Raw genomic sequence first — 19108 nt, forward strand, 5'->3', positions numbered from 1 at the left:
AACTTAATAGAAAAGAAACTCAAGGGTCGAAATTGTTAACACTGTCATTATAAACACAGAAAGTCAACCCCGAGTAAAACGTGTATGTACATATATATATATTCAACAGAAACCCACTGTGTTGGATAAGAAGAAATGAAATAAAATTGGGGACAAACAGGTAGAGATTTATATACTAGGATGAAAGAACATAAAAATTCAATTAAATACGCACAACATAATTCCGCTGTCTTCCAACATGTAGACAAGGAAGGCCATCATATGGATTGGAATGAGGCAAAGATTATCTTTAATTCAAAATGCAGTTTTAAAAGAAAAATAATAGAATCATCCCTGATTAACAAATTTCCAAATTTTAATATGTCATATGGACAGTGGTCACCTGACTGCCTTACCACCTGGGCAGTCAACAAATTGTTACCATCGTTGGTGAAGGCGGGTGACCTGCCCCGCAAAGTACTAGATGCTACCTGAGTCCTACCCTTGTCCCTTATTCTTATTGTATATAAGACATGCCATTTGCTCTACCTTTCTGTATTCCACTGAAGAGGATCACAGTCCGTGATCGAAATATATGGAATTAATTTTATTTCATTTCTTCTTATCCAACACAGTGGGTTTTTGTTGAATCTTTACGAATGTGTTACGACATTACTTTATAGTTATATATATATATATATATGATATATATATATATATATATATATATATATATATATATATATATCTATATATCTATATATATATATATATATATATAATATTGTATGATAGTATCTTAAACACAAAGTTCAGTGTCACTACCATTCATGTAATGTCACGGAACAGATTGAACTTTTCGATGTGGAGGGAGGGAAGGAGGGTGAATCAATCACCCTTCAGCGGCAGCTCACTGTGGCGTACTTCACACATTTGGTTTTGGCAGATGACACTTGCACAGCCTCGGGCAATCTAATTTTCTTTTAAGATAGCACTTTCGCTGCGTTCTGCTTTCTTCGATCATCCTGTCTATCGTCAGAGGATTTTATTCACCTCGGTGAAACAACTGCTCCATTATCATAAATGTTATTTTTAAAAACGATTCTATTAAGTTAAAAGGCTTGTTATACAGCGGTCCTCCGTTTGATAGTAGTCGCAATCTGCCGAGACCCCGTCAACAGCACAACTATAATGAAATCGTCTCGGGACTGCCATTAGGCTACGTCATCTATACAGATCGCCACAGCACTGAGGTCAGAATGAAATATGAATTAAATATTAGCAGAGCTGGGTGCGTTACCGCTGGACAAGTAGTGCGTTACCGAAAAAAAAATATATATATATGTATACATATATATATATATATATATATATATACATATATATATATGTATACATATACGCATTGTATACACACGCACACACACATATATATGTATATATATATATACATATATATATATATATATATATCATATATATATATATGCATATATATGCATATATATATGCATATACTGCACACTGACGGAAATGCACCCCAGATTTTTCGGTAACGCACTACCTGTCCGGCGGTAACGCGCCCAGCTCTGAATATTAGCTACAGAAAATTTACACATTGCACTAAAATGGTTAATGAAGAATTTAACACTTTGATTGCAAAATGAAAAATGTGAAACTCGTGCAAATCGGATGTGTTTCAGTCTTTTCAAAGGTACGGGTTGTCGGATTACTTTCCCGCGATTCTTGTACCCATAACGGTTTTTAGCTGAATGAACACTTGTGGCTTTTTAAACTTCCAAGGTGAGTAAATCGCTGCCCGCACTGATTGCACTCGTACGGCTTCTCACCTGTATGAAGTCGTGTGTGTCTTTTTAAATGTCCAAGTTGAGTGAATCGCCGCCCGCACTGCTTGCACTCGTACGGCTTCTCACCTGTATGAACTCGTGTGTGGCTTTTTAAAGATCCAAGTTCAGTGAATCGCCGACCGCACTGCTTGCACTCTTACGGCTTCTCACCTGTATGAAGTCGTGTGTGGATTTTTAAACTTCCAAGTTGAGTGAATCGCCGCCCGCACTGCTTGCACTCGTACGGCTTCTCACCTGTATGAACTCGTGTGTGTCTTTTTAAATCTCCAGGTTGAGTGAATCGCCGCCCGCACTGCTTGCACTCGTACGGCTTCTCACCTGTATGAATTCGTGTGTGGATTTTTAAATTTCCAATTTGAGTGAATCGCCGCCCGCACTGCTTGCACTCGTACGGCTTCTCACCTGTATGAACTCGTGAGTGGTTTTTTAAATCTCCAAGTTGAGCGAATCGCCGACCGCACTGCTTGCACTCGTACGGCTTCTCACCTGTATGAACTCGTGTGTGGCTTTTTAAATGTCCAAGTCGAGTGAATCGCTTCCCGCACTGCTTGCACTCGTACGGCTTCTCACCTGTATGAACTCGTGCGTGGCTTTTTAAATCACCAATTTCAGAAAATTGCTGTTCACATACGAACTTAGGTGTGTGGATTCGTGCGTGTGCTTTTAAACTTTCGGGGTTCGTGCATTGATATCCACATTCCGTACACTTACATAGGATCTCGCTTGCATGTGTCCGCGTTTGATTTTTTAAATTATCGATTTCCGAAACTTGTTGGTCATCCTTTATATCCTCGCTGATACAAATGTCATCGTTATAAATATTCGCAGTTTCCGTACATAAGTCATTTCCCTCTTTATTCATACAAATATCGCTATTTAATACATTTACACACTCCGTTGGCGTATGTGAATCCACATCACCAGCATTCTCCTTCCCTCTCCATCTTCTCTCACAAGAAAGGCGTGCAATATCAACGCAAGTCTTTGTGTTGCTGGCACGCAATGCTACCCCAGCATCCCTTTCCATAGAAGGACTTCCTTTATTCACGTTGTCATCCCTGTTACTGTAATTATCTGCAAACAAAAGAACACGAGTCTTATGCACTGCAATCTACTCGCATGGGTAATATCTGTTTGAAAATAACTATAAATTATTGTCAAGCATGCCTTATTCTGTTCACGCAATATCAACCAACATTTCTCTAGCCGGCTGCCCAGGGTATCTGTCAATGTCAATATGAAATCTTGTGGCATTTATATATATATATATATATATATATATATATATATATATATATATATATATATATATATATATAAGAGAGAGAGAGAGAGAGAGAGAGAGAGAGAGAGAGAGAGAGAGAGCCTTACCTCATTTGAAGAACACCTGGAGCCAAATAAGCAAATAAACAATGAAATACTAAATAAAATAAAATTTGTCACTACAGCAGAGAGTAACTGAGATATCCAAAATAAATCTTCTATTATGGCGTCCTATCCTAGAGTTTCTCATACTGTAACCATCACTGCTTCCGAACAAAAATATGAGATTCCATGTTCTCATGATATTCAATCTGCACACACACACACTCTTAAAAGGATTGGCAGAGTCAAAATACATCTTCATATTACACAGACCCGGCACACTGCTCGGGTCAAATGCAATGCAGCGAGACACAAGCAGCTGTATAATTTCATATTTGTTCATAACCAAGTTTAAGATATACGAAGAGGAGAGATGGAAATATCGACCAAAACATGAGTTTGGAGAAATCACTGGGAGCGGAAAGAATAATTGAAAATTTGATACAAAATATGGGAAGGATGCGTGAAGACGACTGAGATCACCGTAGCTTCTGGGTTCGAACGTTGGTCCGCGTCGTGAGGAACACGATCGAAACCAAGAACCTATCCATCACACACTGGAAAGACTACATGGAGAAGGTAAGAAAGTTTAAGACCAATCTAGAAAGAAATATATTGAAGGAAATTATGTAGTACATACTGTAGAGCAGCGTTTCTCAACCAGGGTTCCCCGGAACCCTAGTGTTCCGCAAAAGGTCCCTAAGGGTTCCGCGAGAACAAGTGAGATAAGCTAATGCACTTTTGATTTTTTATCCAATTTCATATGCGTAATATAATTAAGCACGCACGACATATTCTTGGTTATTGTAATAATATAGACATCATCCTATCTAATCTATTATTACGATGAAAATAAAATGAGAAATATATGGTATTTGCACAGGGGTTTCTTGAGACATGCAATTTATTTTAAAGGATACAAAAGGGTAAAAAGGTTGAGAAACGCTGCTGTAGAGTATGAAAGTATGGCGAAAGAAACAAAGAAAAAAATATATATATTACCGTCATTTGCCAAATTTTCTGGGACGTTTGGGTAGGTTAGATTAGATAAGGAAAGGTTAGATTAGGTTAAGTTAAGTTAAGAAAGGATTGGTTTAATACCGTATTGCCAAATATTCGGTGGGATTTACAAAATATCGCCATGGCGATGACCACGATATTGTTGTCCTATACGGCGATACTATCGTCTTAATTTAACTTTTATGGAATAGATGTGGAGATAAAGAAGTATATAAGAAGATATATATACATATATATATATATATATATATATATATATATATATATATATATATATATATATATATATATATATATATATACATAGGGCAGTAGAGGAAAAAACAATTTGTACCCAGTTGAGGTCCTATGTACAGATAACGTGTTCTGTGTCTTACGTAGAAGTTTGATTTAAGTGCTGAGGAAGACCGTGGAGAAGGTGGAAGGAGACGATAGTGTGTTTCCAGAAAGAAAGAAAAGTGGAAGCATAATATGTATTGCTGCATGGCAGAAGTGGAGTAGGAGGAGGGAGGGAAGGGGAAGACGACGACAGAGAGGGACGAGTGGTTAGATTTGGAACAGCGTTGATAAAGTGAACAGAGGAACAATGAAGAATGACAAAACTATGAAAGAAATGGAAATTAGGATTTAACAGAGAACTTTAATTTTACAGTGTTCAAGAAGAGGAGTTGATGATAATTTGATTTAGCGTCGGGACCCCATCCCCATTAGGAAGCCAGGACAGTGCCCCTCACAGAAGATTTTAAAACGTGGAATTGAATTAACCACGCCAGTTAAACTCGCCAATAGCAAGGTTCGAACCACCATCACCTTGACCTCCGTCGCAAGCAGCGACGCACTAACCCGCTCGGATAGTAATGGAAAATGAATCACATTCTTAGTGAATCATGCAATGGTGATAGGGAATCGTGAAAAAATCTGTGTAAGCTTAATTTTTTTTAAAGATATGTGAGAGAACATATTGAGAATGAATGTCAATAATAAGTTTAGAAAAATAAATAAAAAAGGTCAAACTCAGATTGAGAGAGGACCTGTTTAAAAGAGGTATAATTGTTCTATCATGTGAGGAGGAGGAGGAATAAAACACGAAATTGAATAAAATGACAAATGCTTTATAAAAGGCTGCTAGAACACTAAAGAAAAATGAAAGGCGAGAAGAATCAATTAAAACCGTGACAAACATGGTTAGAAGCACAGTAGAAACCACGCCAATGCAAAGAATCAAAACGCAGGAACTAGGTAAAGAATGAGAGAATGAACTATTTGAGTGTTAGGAGATTGGACATGACATCAAAATTGGAACAGATGCAACAAGTGTAAGGAGAAGGGGGTTGTGGAGGAAACGGTGAGTTAATAGGAGAAATGAAGAAGATACATATAAGAGAATGATGAAGAAGACAAAGACAAGTAAAAAGTAGTGAGAGGATAAAGGAAGTGGTAGCATAGGAATTCTTCAAGGGAGAGTATATGTACAGAAAACTGAAAAGAATGAAAGCACATATTTTGATTCACAATCTATGTCTTGATTACCTACTAAAGATTATTTGTTTCATGTAAAAAAAGGCTGTAAATAAAATCATCAAGTACACATATTCACACATGACGAATGTTCACATTTATGACCAAATATGCTGGATACACCCACAATAACATACTTTCTTGTAAACAAACACAAGTATATGTTGTATTATAAAGATGAATATAATAATTCCCTGCTACTTACCAGCTCTTGTTGCCACAGGGTACCCACTCATCCAGCTGTTTTCATCCCTGTTTATTCCCAATTCTCGGGCATAGTCGTCTCCATACCAGACCATCAGCTCGGCACCTCTGCAACAGAATAAGATTGACTCTGGGCATGAAAGACTACACCAGGGCCCCGACAAGGGGAGGGGCAATGCCTCGGGGCGGCACGTTTTGGTGAAAAGATGGTAAAGCAAATTCCCCCTAATGTACTTTTAATGCATGATTTATTTATCATGAGTTGTGTGTGTGAATGGTGTGTGTATAAACGTTGTTTTGTGGACGAATGTTACATATGAATCCAGCTAGTGGCAATCAGATGTAGAGGGTGGTGGTAGTGGTGGTGTGGGGGGGGGGGCACTTACCCATGTCGGGGCCCTGGACTACACTGTTGGGGATTTCAGTCAGTGTTTCTAGTCACTATAGTTTGGAGTTCCCTGGATCACACCAGCTTCCCTACACTATGGCCACTCTAATAAAGTTTGGGACTATATTTGACTATAGAGACCCAAATTAGGTCTCACGGAAAGGAGACCACTTTCTCTTTACCGTCAACATCTTCACCTCCACCTGGAAATGCAGTCCCAAGGGGCTGACACTCGGTGTCCGTTCTAGACCCATGAAATCTTAATATCAACTTCAACTGCATTTTCTCAGCTTTTCTGCATAACGAGAACTGATAACTGGCAACAGCCGTCCTCCTATTACAAGCTCGTGACTAGAAAGTTCCTCACTGATGCAAGAACGTTGCCAGATGCTGTGGGGCTGTGGATTTCCAGTCAGTGAAATAAATATCATTATCACACCTACGTTTTATCAGGAAGAGAACATCTCAAGATTTAAAACAATCATGTCAGTTAACAAACAGGAAACGAATACCGCCGCAGATCGATTCAGGCATCCTAATTATGTTGAACGCACAAAAGGTTTTGGTTTAAGCAGTCTCTCTGATAAAGAGAAGTCTCGCCAACCTGTTGATGTGGGTGACTGTCCGGTAGTAGATCTGTCCCTGGTATTGGAAGGCCGCCAGGTTGGTTTCTCGAAGGTTCCTCGAGCAGTTGACGTAACGCATCCAGTTACTCACCGAAGGATCTTCGGCGTCCACACAGGAAATACCGCTGTGCCCTCGGATCTGCGAAGGAGACCTTGTGAATAATATGCACTAGAATGAGGCAGTTACGAACCAATCCTTTCTGACCACCGCTGGAAGAACATTGAAGCCAGGGTCAAAGACATGTTAACTTACGCCTTTTCAACAGTTTGGAAAAATAAAATAAAATAGAATAAAATAACAATACTTATAAATGAATAAAACAGAAATAAACAAAATAAATAAAAATTAAATAATAATAGTGATATTTCAGTCATGATTAAGCGAAGTCTAGTAAATATGCCTAACATTTCATATAAAAGATTCAGCGATTTCCAGCAACTAAACAAAACAAAGTCATAAACTCTTTTACTACATAAACATCCGTCTGTGCGACCTCATTTGCTGACAAAACACTACTCATGTCCTAACTTTCAGGTTGTCATTTCTAGATTCCCTGCGATATAGCCTACCCGCCAGCCATATCCTGACTCGGTCCCTGGGATCTGTGTTTCCTGCAGAAGGCGTCCTTCGTACGGCCCAAAGACAAGTCGTGGAGGGAGGTCGGCGTTGGTCCAGACCCCGAGACCAGCGCCGGGGACCTTGGATGGATTGATGGAGAGCGGCCACGGGACAGTTTGGCGGGCTCGGTCGGGCACACTTCCGTCGCGGGCAACCTGGCAAAAAAAAAAAAAAAAAAAAAAAAAAAAAAAAAAAAAAATAATAATAATAATAATAATAATATTAATAGTAAATAAATAAATATAATCAAAAAATAAATATATATAATCTAAAAATAAATAACCACAAATAAAATAAATAAATAGACAAATAAAATAAAAATAAAATAAATAAAATATATAAAATAAATAGAAAATAAAAGATAAAATAAACAAAATAAATAAATATACAATAGAAATAAGATAAACATATATAATAATAAAATTAATAAAAAGAATTGAATGTGTCTTCAAATACAAGAAACAGCTTTGTTTAATCAAAATACATAGTAAATTTTTAAATTTTCGACTTCCCAGTAACGTAAAGCCTTAGTTTGGCTTTGGAAATTGGTATTCGCACTATGCTATGCTTTAAAGATTCAAAGGATTTACAGTGAAGTTAAAAATATTATTCATCTCTTACCTGGCGATCGAATATAAGTGTCAGTGAATGAAACAGACATTCTCCTTCCCATTCTCTATCGCAATCATCGCAAACTGTCGGCAGAACAGGAGAAAAGTGATATTCAAATATTCTTTATTAAAAGAAATACTCTTTAGAAATATTGTAAATTATAATGAATAAAACACTTATGAACCATAGTCTGTTATGAAAATAGCTTTGAATGCAAATAAAAAAAATGGAAGAAAATCTTACATATGAAGTCATCATCAGCTGGAAGAGGGATCTCTGCATACGATTTCCTGGTAGAGCGTCTGAGTGAGTAACGTCTTGGCTTTACAGGACTGGAGGTCTTCTGACCTGCCTCTAAGTCTCCGGCACTTTCGTCGTCAAAGATTCTCCATCCCTTGACAATGGCTTCAGTCTTTTCAGGAACTTTGTCCTTGTTGTCCATCTCGAACCTAACTCTATGAGTTTTACGTCCTTCTTCTCTTCCTTTGACGTCGTCCTCTTCGGTTCTACTTGAATATTCACCGTCTTCTTCTTTGCTAGACAAATGTTCACTGTGATTGTCCTTTCTAATCTGATGTTCACTATCATTATCTTGCTTGATCTCACCCACAATGTCCTCCCCACAGCTGAGCAAATTCTTATCTTCGTTGTTAATCTCTGCGGAGTTTTGTGTACAGTGGATCGATTTTGTGGTGTCTTGTTCTTCAGGGTGAGGTATCTTATTGCACTCTTCTTTCTTAGGCACGTTCCTATTCTTTTCTTTCTCTCTGGTCAAGGCTACATCTTTATTCTCTTTTCTGGCTGTATGTATAGTGCATTCTTCTTGTACACCCAGATTTTCTTTGTCCTCTTCCAGTCCAACTCCATTCTTCCTGACGCCTCCCTGACTATCCCTGACAGCATTGTTCTTTTCCAGAACCTTCGTTCGTTTATCTCCTTCTTGATTATTCTGCTCACCTCCTTTTACCCTGCCGATGTCTCGTCGGTTGACTTCTGTTAAAACGCCACATTCTCTGGCAGAAGTATGCTTGGTTCCTCCTTGGTGAGAAGGCTGGCCATCGCAGCCTGGATTCTCTCCAGCCTCATTCTGTGAAGCAGTGAAGGACATGTCTTGATTTTCTTTGCTGTACTGATCGCCAGATGGGACAGTTTTTTTGCCACCAAAAGTCACTGAGGATCCAGAACTAGTTTCGGTCTCCTGGATTCGGTTATCATCTCTCTCTTCCGGCGTTTGTCTATATACAATCTTTAAAGGAAAAAAAGAATCCTGAACAGTCAAGATTATTACCTTCATATTTTCTGTTACAGGCAAGATACTGGGATACACATAATTATCAAAGAATGCATGGGGAAAGAGACTGGAGGAAGTGGATATCTTTAGATACTTGGGTGCGAATGTGGCGGGAAATGAAGGAGCGGAGGTGGAGGTAGAATGAAGACTGAGAGAAACAAGTAAATGCATTGGGGGATTAAAAAGTGTAAGGAGAAATAGACATTTGGGAATGGATGCTTAGAGGAGGTTGTATGAAGGAGTGATTATGTCGACAGCACTTTATGGGGAAGCAACATGGAACATAAGAAAGGAAGAGAGGAGGAATTTGAATATGTTTGTGATGAAATGCCTGAGAAGTATGGCAGGGGCTACTAGGCTGGATAGAGTGAGAAACGAGGTGAGGAGGAGAGCTGGGGTGGAAAGGGAGTTGGGAGATTGGGTTGATGAAAGAGTATTGGGATGGTTTGGACACATGGAAAGAATGAATGAAGAAAGATTAGTAAAAGAGGTATGGAAGGCAGAGGTGGAGGAAGTGAACATGAGGGGGCGACCAAGGACGAGATTGTTGGATGGGGTTAAAAAGGGTATTGGGAAAAGGGGGAATGTCTATTGAGGAAGGAAGGGAGAAGACAAAAGATAGGGGTGAGTGGAGAATGGTTGCGTATGGATGATGTTGTGATGCATGGAAGAGAGTGGGTGGGGAATGGGGGGGTAGGGAGTATGTTTGAATGATATTTTGACGCAGCCCAAAGGGATTTATCCCCGTCTTCTCTTTTTCTGTACGAGGGGACGGAGAGGAGGGGTCGCCGAGTGAATGAAGCGGCCTTGCTGTGGATGTGCTGAGTTTTGCTACATTGCTTCTGACCCGGGGCAGTGGTCGAAATGCAGGGCTGACCAGTCATCCAGGAGGACTCAAGATAAGAGGGAGGGAGGGGGGTGAATGGGAGTGGAGTATATGGGGATGGAATGGGTGGGAGTGGATATTGTGCCTTTGATTTTTGGCTACCTTCTCTGTAAGGGATGAAAAAACCGTTGGTATATGTATGTAAGATTGGGAATATTTAAAGAACCTGACAGAAAATGAAAAAAAGAGACCAGACTTCAATTAATCCGTTGCACCGATTCTCTTTTGGAAGAGATCTGTGTCACCACTTCTGCCCATGAAGGACCAGACTTTGCAATATGTAATAGTCGTAAACAACAAATCAAAGTCATCCTAAAATCTGGCCGGTCTGTCCTATTGTACACGGTAAAAGGTGGCAATGCTAATCTTTAAAGGTGGAAGGTTTTCTTTAACTGAATAAAGTCGCTTCACAGAAGCCAGAATGAATAAATAAATGAATGACAATGGATTGGTTTAAACTTTTAACCGGTTGCGAACTTCCTTCAACTAAATGATATCGCCAGGCGGACACTGGAAAAAATATTATAGGTACGAAAGTCGCTATCTATGGGTTAATTGTAAATAAATAATGCAAACCCAGATTCAGGTAGGACCATATCTAAACAACTGATGATAAAGATAACAGGAAACCCAGTGCATCCTTTCAAACAACAGTGACACTTTTTTTTATTACATAGTACCTAAAATGCTTGTAAAACTACATCAATGCCAACACAAGTACTTAAGTTAGATAAACTAAGGTTTGTGAGGTCACTATTGCCCTAGTACTTCTGACACTAAGTTATCAGCTGAAGAGCAAAACTTCTAAAAATCAACCTAACTCGCTTAAATCATCACTTCTTCCAAAAGTCAGTAGTTACCAATTGCAAACCAGGTCCAGTCACATTAGTGATGTGAACCACAAGAGCACCAAATTTGTTTCCTAGTCCCAGGGCAGGTTCAATGCTCGGTGCTACTAATTTAAAGTATCTTTATACTCGCATATATACAGTATATATATACATATATATGCTGGTACATTGTGACAAGTTGAAGGTGGAAAAAAAGAAGTCACGGGTCTAGTTCCGAGTTCCTGAGTTTATTCCTGACCGGTTTCGCTCTATGCTCTGAAGAAGCATAGAGCGAAACCGGTAAGGAATAAACTCAGGAACTCGGAACTAGACCCGTGCCTTCTTTTTTCACCTTCATATATATATATATATATATATATATATATATATATATATATATATATATATATATATATATATATATATATATATATATATATATATATAACTACTACGGTTTACTGTCAATTATAATTAATAGTATTCTGATAACTCAAATAAATGTCTGGCGGATCTGTCCTTTTGAATAACTACTGGAAAGATAATCACTTCACAAGACAAAATATACAACCTACTAGAGGACAGAGGAGAGCGTTTTGTGGGAAAAAAATCTTCTAACTATACTAGTCTTATAGTGCTGGCTTACTCTGCTTTACCTGGACTTTATATTTCTTCTCGGGTGCGAGAACGGCCATGGACCACAAGTGTGTGATGCTGGACTGGGATTCACTCAGAGGTCCTGTGAAGGTTTCTCTCTGCCAAGACAGACTCTGCCTTGGTCGATATCTTGATAAAGGATCCTTGCCCATCTTGACGGCTGCACAGCTGCGTGTATGACCCTGATTCCTGGTCAGGGAGAAATATGAAATTTTGGTTCAATCTTGATAGTTTACTTTTCACACTCCCACAAAGATCTAGCGTCCTTCTTTGGAGGTCCCTGTACATTTCTGACTTTCTTTAAATTTTCTTACATATTCATTTTCACTGTCCTAATTTAATTTTCATTGTTTCAATGTGCTACTTACATTTTCACTATGGGTAAAGCCAAGCCTTCTAAGGGCTTATTGACATCACCCGTCAGTGTTATGCACTACACTACCAAAATGAATGTGTCATCTAGATTCTAGTAAGCCGTTACCAACAGATGATCTAGAGCAGCGTTTCTCAACCAGGGTTCCCCGGAACCCTAGTGTTCCACAAAAGGTCCCTAAGGGTTCCGCGAGAACAAGTGAGATAAGCTAATGCACTTTTGATTTTTTATTTAATTTCATATACGTAATATAATCAAACACGCACGACATATTCTTGGTTATTGTAATAATGTAATATAGACATAATCCTATCTAACCTATTATTACGATGAAAATAAAGTGAAAGATATGGTATATATATATATATATATTTTTTGTGCAGGTTTCCTTGAGACATGCATTTTATTATAAAGGTTACGCAAAGGTAAAAAGGTTGAGAAACGCTGATCTAGAGGGACACTGATGGACAACAACACTCTCTACCCCAGAGTATTATTAAAAAATCATCTTCCTATGGATCTCATGATTCTGCGAAAGATCCTAGAGCCCTTCACAATACAAAGACAAACGCCTTCTTGAGGTCAACATAAATTGCAAGTAACCCGTTGAAAATCATGTTGGAGCTCCACAAGGACATGAAACACCAGCACCCGTTGTTAAGTTACCGGGTGTGAAACCTGATTGCTCAGACCTCTGAAACTTTTTAAATAAACTAATACATTCCAGCAGCGGACGGATAAGAAACCTTGTCCAATGCACTGAGCAATGTAATACCGCGGTAAGTGTTGTGAACATTGTTTTACTGCATTGGTTCTGACCCAGGGCGATGGGCGAGATGCAGGGATGACCCGTCATCCAGGAGGAGCCAAGATGAGAGGGAGGGAGGGAGGGGTGGTGGATGGGAGTGGAGTGGGTGAGGATGAAATGGGTGGGAGTGGAATTATGCCTTTGACTTTGGCTACCTCCCTTGTAAGGGGGAAAAAGCCCTTGGTATATGTATATGTGTTGCATTCCTGCCAGTCCCCTTTCTCCTTACACCCACACACACACACACACACACACACACACACATACACACACACACACACATATATATATATATATATATATATATACATATATATGTATATATATATATATAAATTATATATATATATATAATTATATATATATTATATATATCGAAGTCTCCAAACATAAATGAATCCTGTGTTACTCTGGTCTGTAGGGGTATCACCAAAGTTCCTAAAATATCCACTGCATAAAACTTAAGTTGTCAATGCCCCATAGATACAGAGAAAGAGAGAGAGAGAGAGAGAGAGCTGGGTAGGGAGCAAAAGAACAACGAAAGGGCATGGTAAGACACTCAGGAGAACGTGCTTGATGGATATTAAGAAATGACGGTATAATACGAAGATAGTTCTTCCTGTAAGAGTATATCACAATTACATACAATTAGGTAATACAAACACACAAAAGTAGGTATACACACCTGCTAACTTTGCTGTGGGTCTTGTCGCGCGGGCGGCCTGCCCTTGCCTGTTGTGTCTTCGGTTCCTCGTACTGCCGTCTGGAGAACGAGGGCCCTGCATGGCTCATTCTTGACGAAGAAGAACGTGCCATCCTGACGAAGTCAGGAGCCACTGGGTCCAGCCCTACATCGCAGTGCGACATTGATTACGCGTAGTGGTATAAAAAAAAAAAAAAAAAAAAAAAAAAAATATATATATATATATATATATATTATATTATATATATATATATATATATATATATATATATATATATATATATCCTTTATCGCGTGTGATATATAATGTGGATTAATTGGGGAGTGGTTAAATTTCGTATCTAGACTTGCCTCCATTTCTAAGTACTAGTGTCTGAGAGCAGCACATATATAACGAATCTTGCCAAAACCGAACCAGTTTCACAATGTAGTGATTCTATGCCAATATAGCTTTCGTTGTTTAGTATCTAATATATATTCCAAGTGCAGTAGGTCATTCATAATTAAGGTGAGTCTTCCAAACAAATGTGTATTCTCACAACAATGATGTTTTATACTGTTGAGACATTGAAGCAAGCTGGGTAATGTAAGAAGTCTTTGTTCAAACTTAATATCACTAATTTCTATATATACAACATCCACAATAATTTGATCTATAAATCGCCATGTTTGTACTAAAAGCATACCCTCCAAAAAATAGATTACTCTGTTACAAGGTGATGGATATGACGCAAATGGAAATTTGAAAAAACAAAAGATTGTAACTGAAGTTGTTTCTACTCAAGCGAAGAAACAAAAGGTGATGGATTGGAGTGGAGTGAGTGTACTATCTTTTCGTCTGTGGTCAATTTGTCAATCTTGATAAACTTTATTTGATGTCACGTGTATGATAATAACGGATACCATGATATACCAGAACTAAATAAACACATATTTTCGTTGTCATTACAATGTATGTGAAATGTCACTTTAATTACGTGTAATGTCTAAATGTGTAAAACATTCAACAATGTAAGATTATTTGTGTAGTCGTCGATACTCATCAGGCTCGAACTAATTGATCTAGATAACTTTATATATTTCATTCTAACTAAAATCTGACAATTCTCTTGATGAATGCAGGATTTATCAAACTTAAATCTTTCAAGGGGCAATCAAATCTGTAATAAAAGTCATGAATAAACGGCAGTCATCATGTCTCGTATTAACAGTTTAGCTATTTCCTCAATTGTAAACTTAAGTTGTACCCATGAAATTGTCTTTCTCCATTTCTATGCTATAATTACACACAGTAATCTTTAAAACCTTTACAACAACAAAACACTTTGTAAATCGCATCACCATAGAGAAGGGCTCAATAAAGAACATAAATTTATCTTTCTTAGTCTCACTGACAGCTACTAAACTCTCTTGCATGTAATACGTGGGTTGCTGGCGATCATACCTTCACCAGAATTTACTATTACAAGACATTTCTACAACACACACAAATAATTATATTTATTTGTAGAAACAGCCTATAATTATAATGATTATGATAAGACAAATTCAATACATACTACTAAGGAGCGATATCGTAATAATTGGGAATGCTTTCATTAGTTTGGGATTAATCAGACCTGTAATGCATGCGCAAAATTACTTACACAAACAATCACTACTACAGTAGAATAAGGAGTTTATGAAATAAAACTTTGATAATGTTACCTAATTCAATCATTTTGAGATAGTTGCTGTATTGATTAGAGAATCGCTTCTTTTCGATATCCGCATATTTCGCCCACATTTCCTGCGGAAAGAAGCTGGCTGTTGCTTCAAGCAGATCCTGTGAGTTGTTTTTGCTTGTGACACTCATGATGAAGAACTTAATAGCCACCAAATAAGTGCAATGTTCAGTCACACCTCTTCTTCTTCCTGTTGAAAATGTAATATGCTTTTTAGTCGACACGAGACGGTTGATTGATGAATTGTTGCCATATAGCTCAGAAAATTTGCATTATTTTTCTTTCAATATTTTTTCACTATTCCAGTTACAAGAGTAATATATATTTATTTTTTGTGTAGATGACACATAATATAAGATTCAAATGTCATAGTTATGCTTTAAAGAGTCTAACCTAAAAATAACAACAATCTAATCAATCTGGCACTCTTGTAAAGTGCGCCAAAACTGCGCAACAAATAAATTTATTTTGCAGATTATTATTGCAACAAAATTTGTATTATTGTATGCCTCTCTTAAATCTTATAATTCACATGTTATTTTCGAATTTTATTCAAAATTTCAATAACCTATTTGTTACAGGCATTCGATTTAATAATGTCGTCTGTAGATTAGATCATAGACTGTATGGACGTATGGCTATGCATTCGCAGCTTCGACCGTGGTTTAATTATCCTGTAGTTCATCCGACGTGCTTTAAAACATATAAATGTTAAATGTTTAATATAAATACTCCGATATAAATGATGCATACTGGTCAAAGGCATCTGATCTCTTTGACAAAAACCTGCGCAAAATTTGTACAGTATCTGCAGACGACATCCCACTAATTCAAAACATTGATATTATCATGGGAAATAAGCAGCAATATTACTGTAGCTATAATCATTATATAGTCTTTGTTTTTTTCTAATGACAGTATTGGGAATTAATTCTGATATTGGAATTAATTCTGACATTGGTATTCTTTGAATACGTGTGTAATTTACCAATATAGTCAGTAGTAAAGAATTATAACTTATATTTACTGCTTATGGCAATATACCAAATTGTTGCCAAAGCATGATTTGATTCCCAAATATTTAAAAGTGAACCTGAGTAATGGGAAATTCAAATCGACCGCCAATGATAGTGCTGTAGCCTAGCGGAGAATATAGGAAGCGAAGACGCATCTTAAAGAAGAGAAAATGTTGAAAATTAAAACAGAAGAGAGATACTAAGGAAGATGTACATCGCTTAGTTTAGTCACGAGAAGGACTAGTAAATGAAACGTCGATTTCCACACTGCATATCAGTGCATCCAGCAGTGTAAATGTGAAAAACAGAAACGAAAACTTCCAGAGTTGAATATAAAATGTAATATGAGTGACAAAACTTGAGAAAATTGGTTGAAGAAAGAAAAAACAAAATCCATATTTTGGCAATACCAAGACGGCAATAATGATATAAAAGTAGGTGACGGGTGGATTGGTAAGAAAAATAAACTAAAAATCGTGGAAGTATATCACATACGTACAAAGGAATTGATTAAAGTGATGGGAAAGGACAAAAGTAGAAGAAACGTTATCTAAATTGTAGTTGATGGAACGCGTGGTCTAAGTAACTGACGAAGTTGCAACGACATTTGTAATTGCTATTTCGAACTATATGTTCTTTTCTTTATCTGCATTTCATGTATATTGATTCAATGGCAAATAAAATTACTTACTATAACACCTTGGCCATTGCAACATTTGTAACAATTAACAGTTTCTTGATAGATGTTGCTTACCACTAGTAGGGCATTAGTCAACAAACTAATTTGTATATTTTGATCTGATAGCACAGTTGGCCGGTTCGAAGCATCATGCATTTCTAATTTCATTTACTGCTACTGAAAGGTGTTTATGGTAAGCTTTCCTGTAATAACAGAAGCATGTGTCTCAAAAGGAAAGTGAATTCTTGAATAAGGAAGAAGATTAATCTGGAAATCTACAAGGTCAAAATTGAGAGTACTGTCAAACCTCATTGAAGATGTGAGAAACGGTTGAAGTTGGGTGGCTCAATACAAATTTCTACGACAAATATCGTATACAACATCTGTTTCTACCATGAAAGCACAGTTTGAATGTGCCTGTGTTGTATGTGTAGTAAGAACAACATTGTAGGATACAACATGTGAGGTAGTTTAATGTCACCAATGTTGCAAGGTCCATATTACAACAATATTTACAATTTCCTTTTGGATGATATAGTTGTTTGTAACATGAAGGAGAAATGCTCAAAAATGTATATGAAAAATTAGATGATAGGATGAACAGCAGAACAAACCAAGGACGAAGGAAAAAAAATATATGAATCATCTGAAATGAACGCCAGTAAGAAATTACAGTAGTATGTTCCGGTGCTAAAAGAAACCTCATTGCTACATGGTGCTAACATTGTGATTGAATGTCATAGTTTGTTATATTATCAATAAGAATAGTAACTTTGGTGAGATAGGAGTAGATCTCCGAAAATAGAAGGGATGTATTAGAATAAAGTTGATCTTCACCACCAGCGAATGTGTAGCTCCCTAGCGGAGAACGTAGGAAGCCAAACTAAAGTTGTCTAGACCATACTGAAAATGTAATAATGATATGTAAAAATATAACCAAAATAAAGAAATAAAATACAGGAATAGAATCAGTCTGTTAATACCTGCTGCCACACTATTATTTACACATTAATAAAAAAAAATTATACATAACAGCTCACCAATCTAGCGTAATCAGCACAACGTCAGTTTCATACTAACATCCAATAAGATTTGACCGGCATATTCTTCATTTGCATTTTCTTAAAATTTTACAACTGATTATGCACATATTCTGATTCTATTTTACATAAAAAAGTGAAATTACATCTTCCTCTCATCCACTAGTCTGTTGAAAGATCTGGGATAGAGCTATTTTGGTTCAGGAATGGGAGTTGGGTGTGTACAAATGTTATCGGTGGAGCAACTGAATATTTGAATAATTTTGATAGTTGTGCTCTTTCAGATAAACAACATCTCAGGAAGTTAGGACAAACCATTCAGCTAATATCAGTTAGTTCATGGCTACGATAATTATTGAATACAGTGAAATTAAGTTTCATACATGAAATGTATGACATGATACTGTCGTAGGCTCGATTCTTAATGCAATCTCTCTAATTTCAGGATTTAGCTAACTGATAAATTCCATTTTAAATTTAATTAATCCTGCCTCTTTTCTCGTTGGTGAGTGTGTGTGTGTGGGGGGGGGGCACTTATTAGGTAGAAATTACACCGTTACATTAAGTAACTGGGTGAAATGTGCCGAAGATAAATGATGTCTTGGAATAATAGCTCTAAAATTTCTAAAGAGGTCATCTCGCCGCATCCGATGGATTTATTATGTCACTCATTCATAAACTGATACAGTTTATGTCACCAAGCCATGCCATAGTTGCTCAGATAAACACACACACACACTCCTTATCAAATAAGAGCCGAAGGCGCCGTTGGTAGGGTTCGCCACAGCCTCTGAAGCGGTCCGGGTTCGAATCCCACCCAGGACACAAATAATTTCAGTATCGCTGCGCTGCGAGTCGTTACTCCAACTCTCGTGGTCGGGGAGTTGGGTGTGTATGGTCAC

At 37.5% G+C, this 19108-nt stretch overlaps 1 protein-coding gene and 1 pseudogene across 1 annotated transcript; both read right to left on the bottom strand.

Moving 5' to 3' along the window:
- Positions 1-1513: 1513 nt before the first annotated feature.
- LOC143028085 (uncharacterized) lies at positions 1514-3555 on the bottom strand (annotated as a pseudogene).
- Positions 3556-5947: 2392 nt separating this feature from the next.
- On the bottom strand, positions 5948-15698 carry LOC143028086 (uncharacterized). The gene is made up of 8 exons (XM_076189725.1): positions 15455-15698; positions 13730-13892; positions 11863-12052; positions 8443-9445; positions 8209-8282; positions 7539-7742; positions 6947-7107; positions 5948-6062 (listed from the first exon to the last, which is right to left on the bottom strand). The coding sequence occupies exons 1-8, from the start codon at positions 15600-15602 to the stop codon at positions 5948-5950; spliced, it is 2058 nt and encodes a 685-aa protein (XP_076045840.1). The 5' UTR covers positions 15603-15698.
- Between the last annotated feature and the right edge of the window lie 3410 nt (positions 15699-19108).

The sequence above is a fragment of the Oratosquilla oratoria genome, chromosome 9, assembly GCF_046742065.1.
Source record: "Oratosquilla oratoria isolate Oo_2021 chromosome 9, ASM4674206v1, whole genome shotgun sequence".
Taxonomy (NCBI): domain Eukaryota; kingdom Metazoa; phylum Arthropoda; class Malacostraca; order Stomatopoda; family Squillidae; genus Oratosquilla; species Oratosquilla oratoria.

Coding starts and splice junctions, on each gene's coding strand:
- LOC143028086 (XM_076189725.1), bottom strand. CDS start 15,602: ATGAGTGTCACAAGCAAAAACAACTCACAGGATCTGCTTGAAGCAACA. Junction 12,053..13,729: donor ACCCACAGCAAAGTTAGCAG/GTGTGTATACCT, acceptor CTCCCTGACCAG/GAATCAGGGTCATACACGCA. Junction 9,446..11,862: donor AGAAGAAATATAAAGTCCAG/GTAAAGCAGAGT, acceptor TTTCCTTTAAAG/ATTGTATATAGACAAACGCC.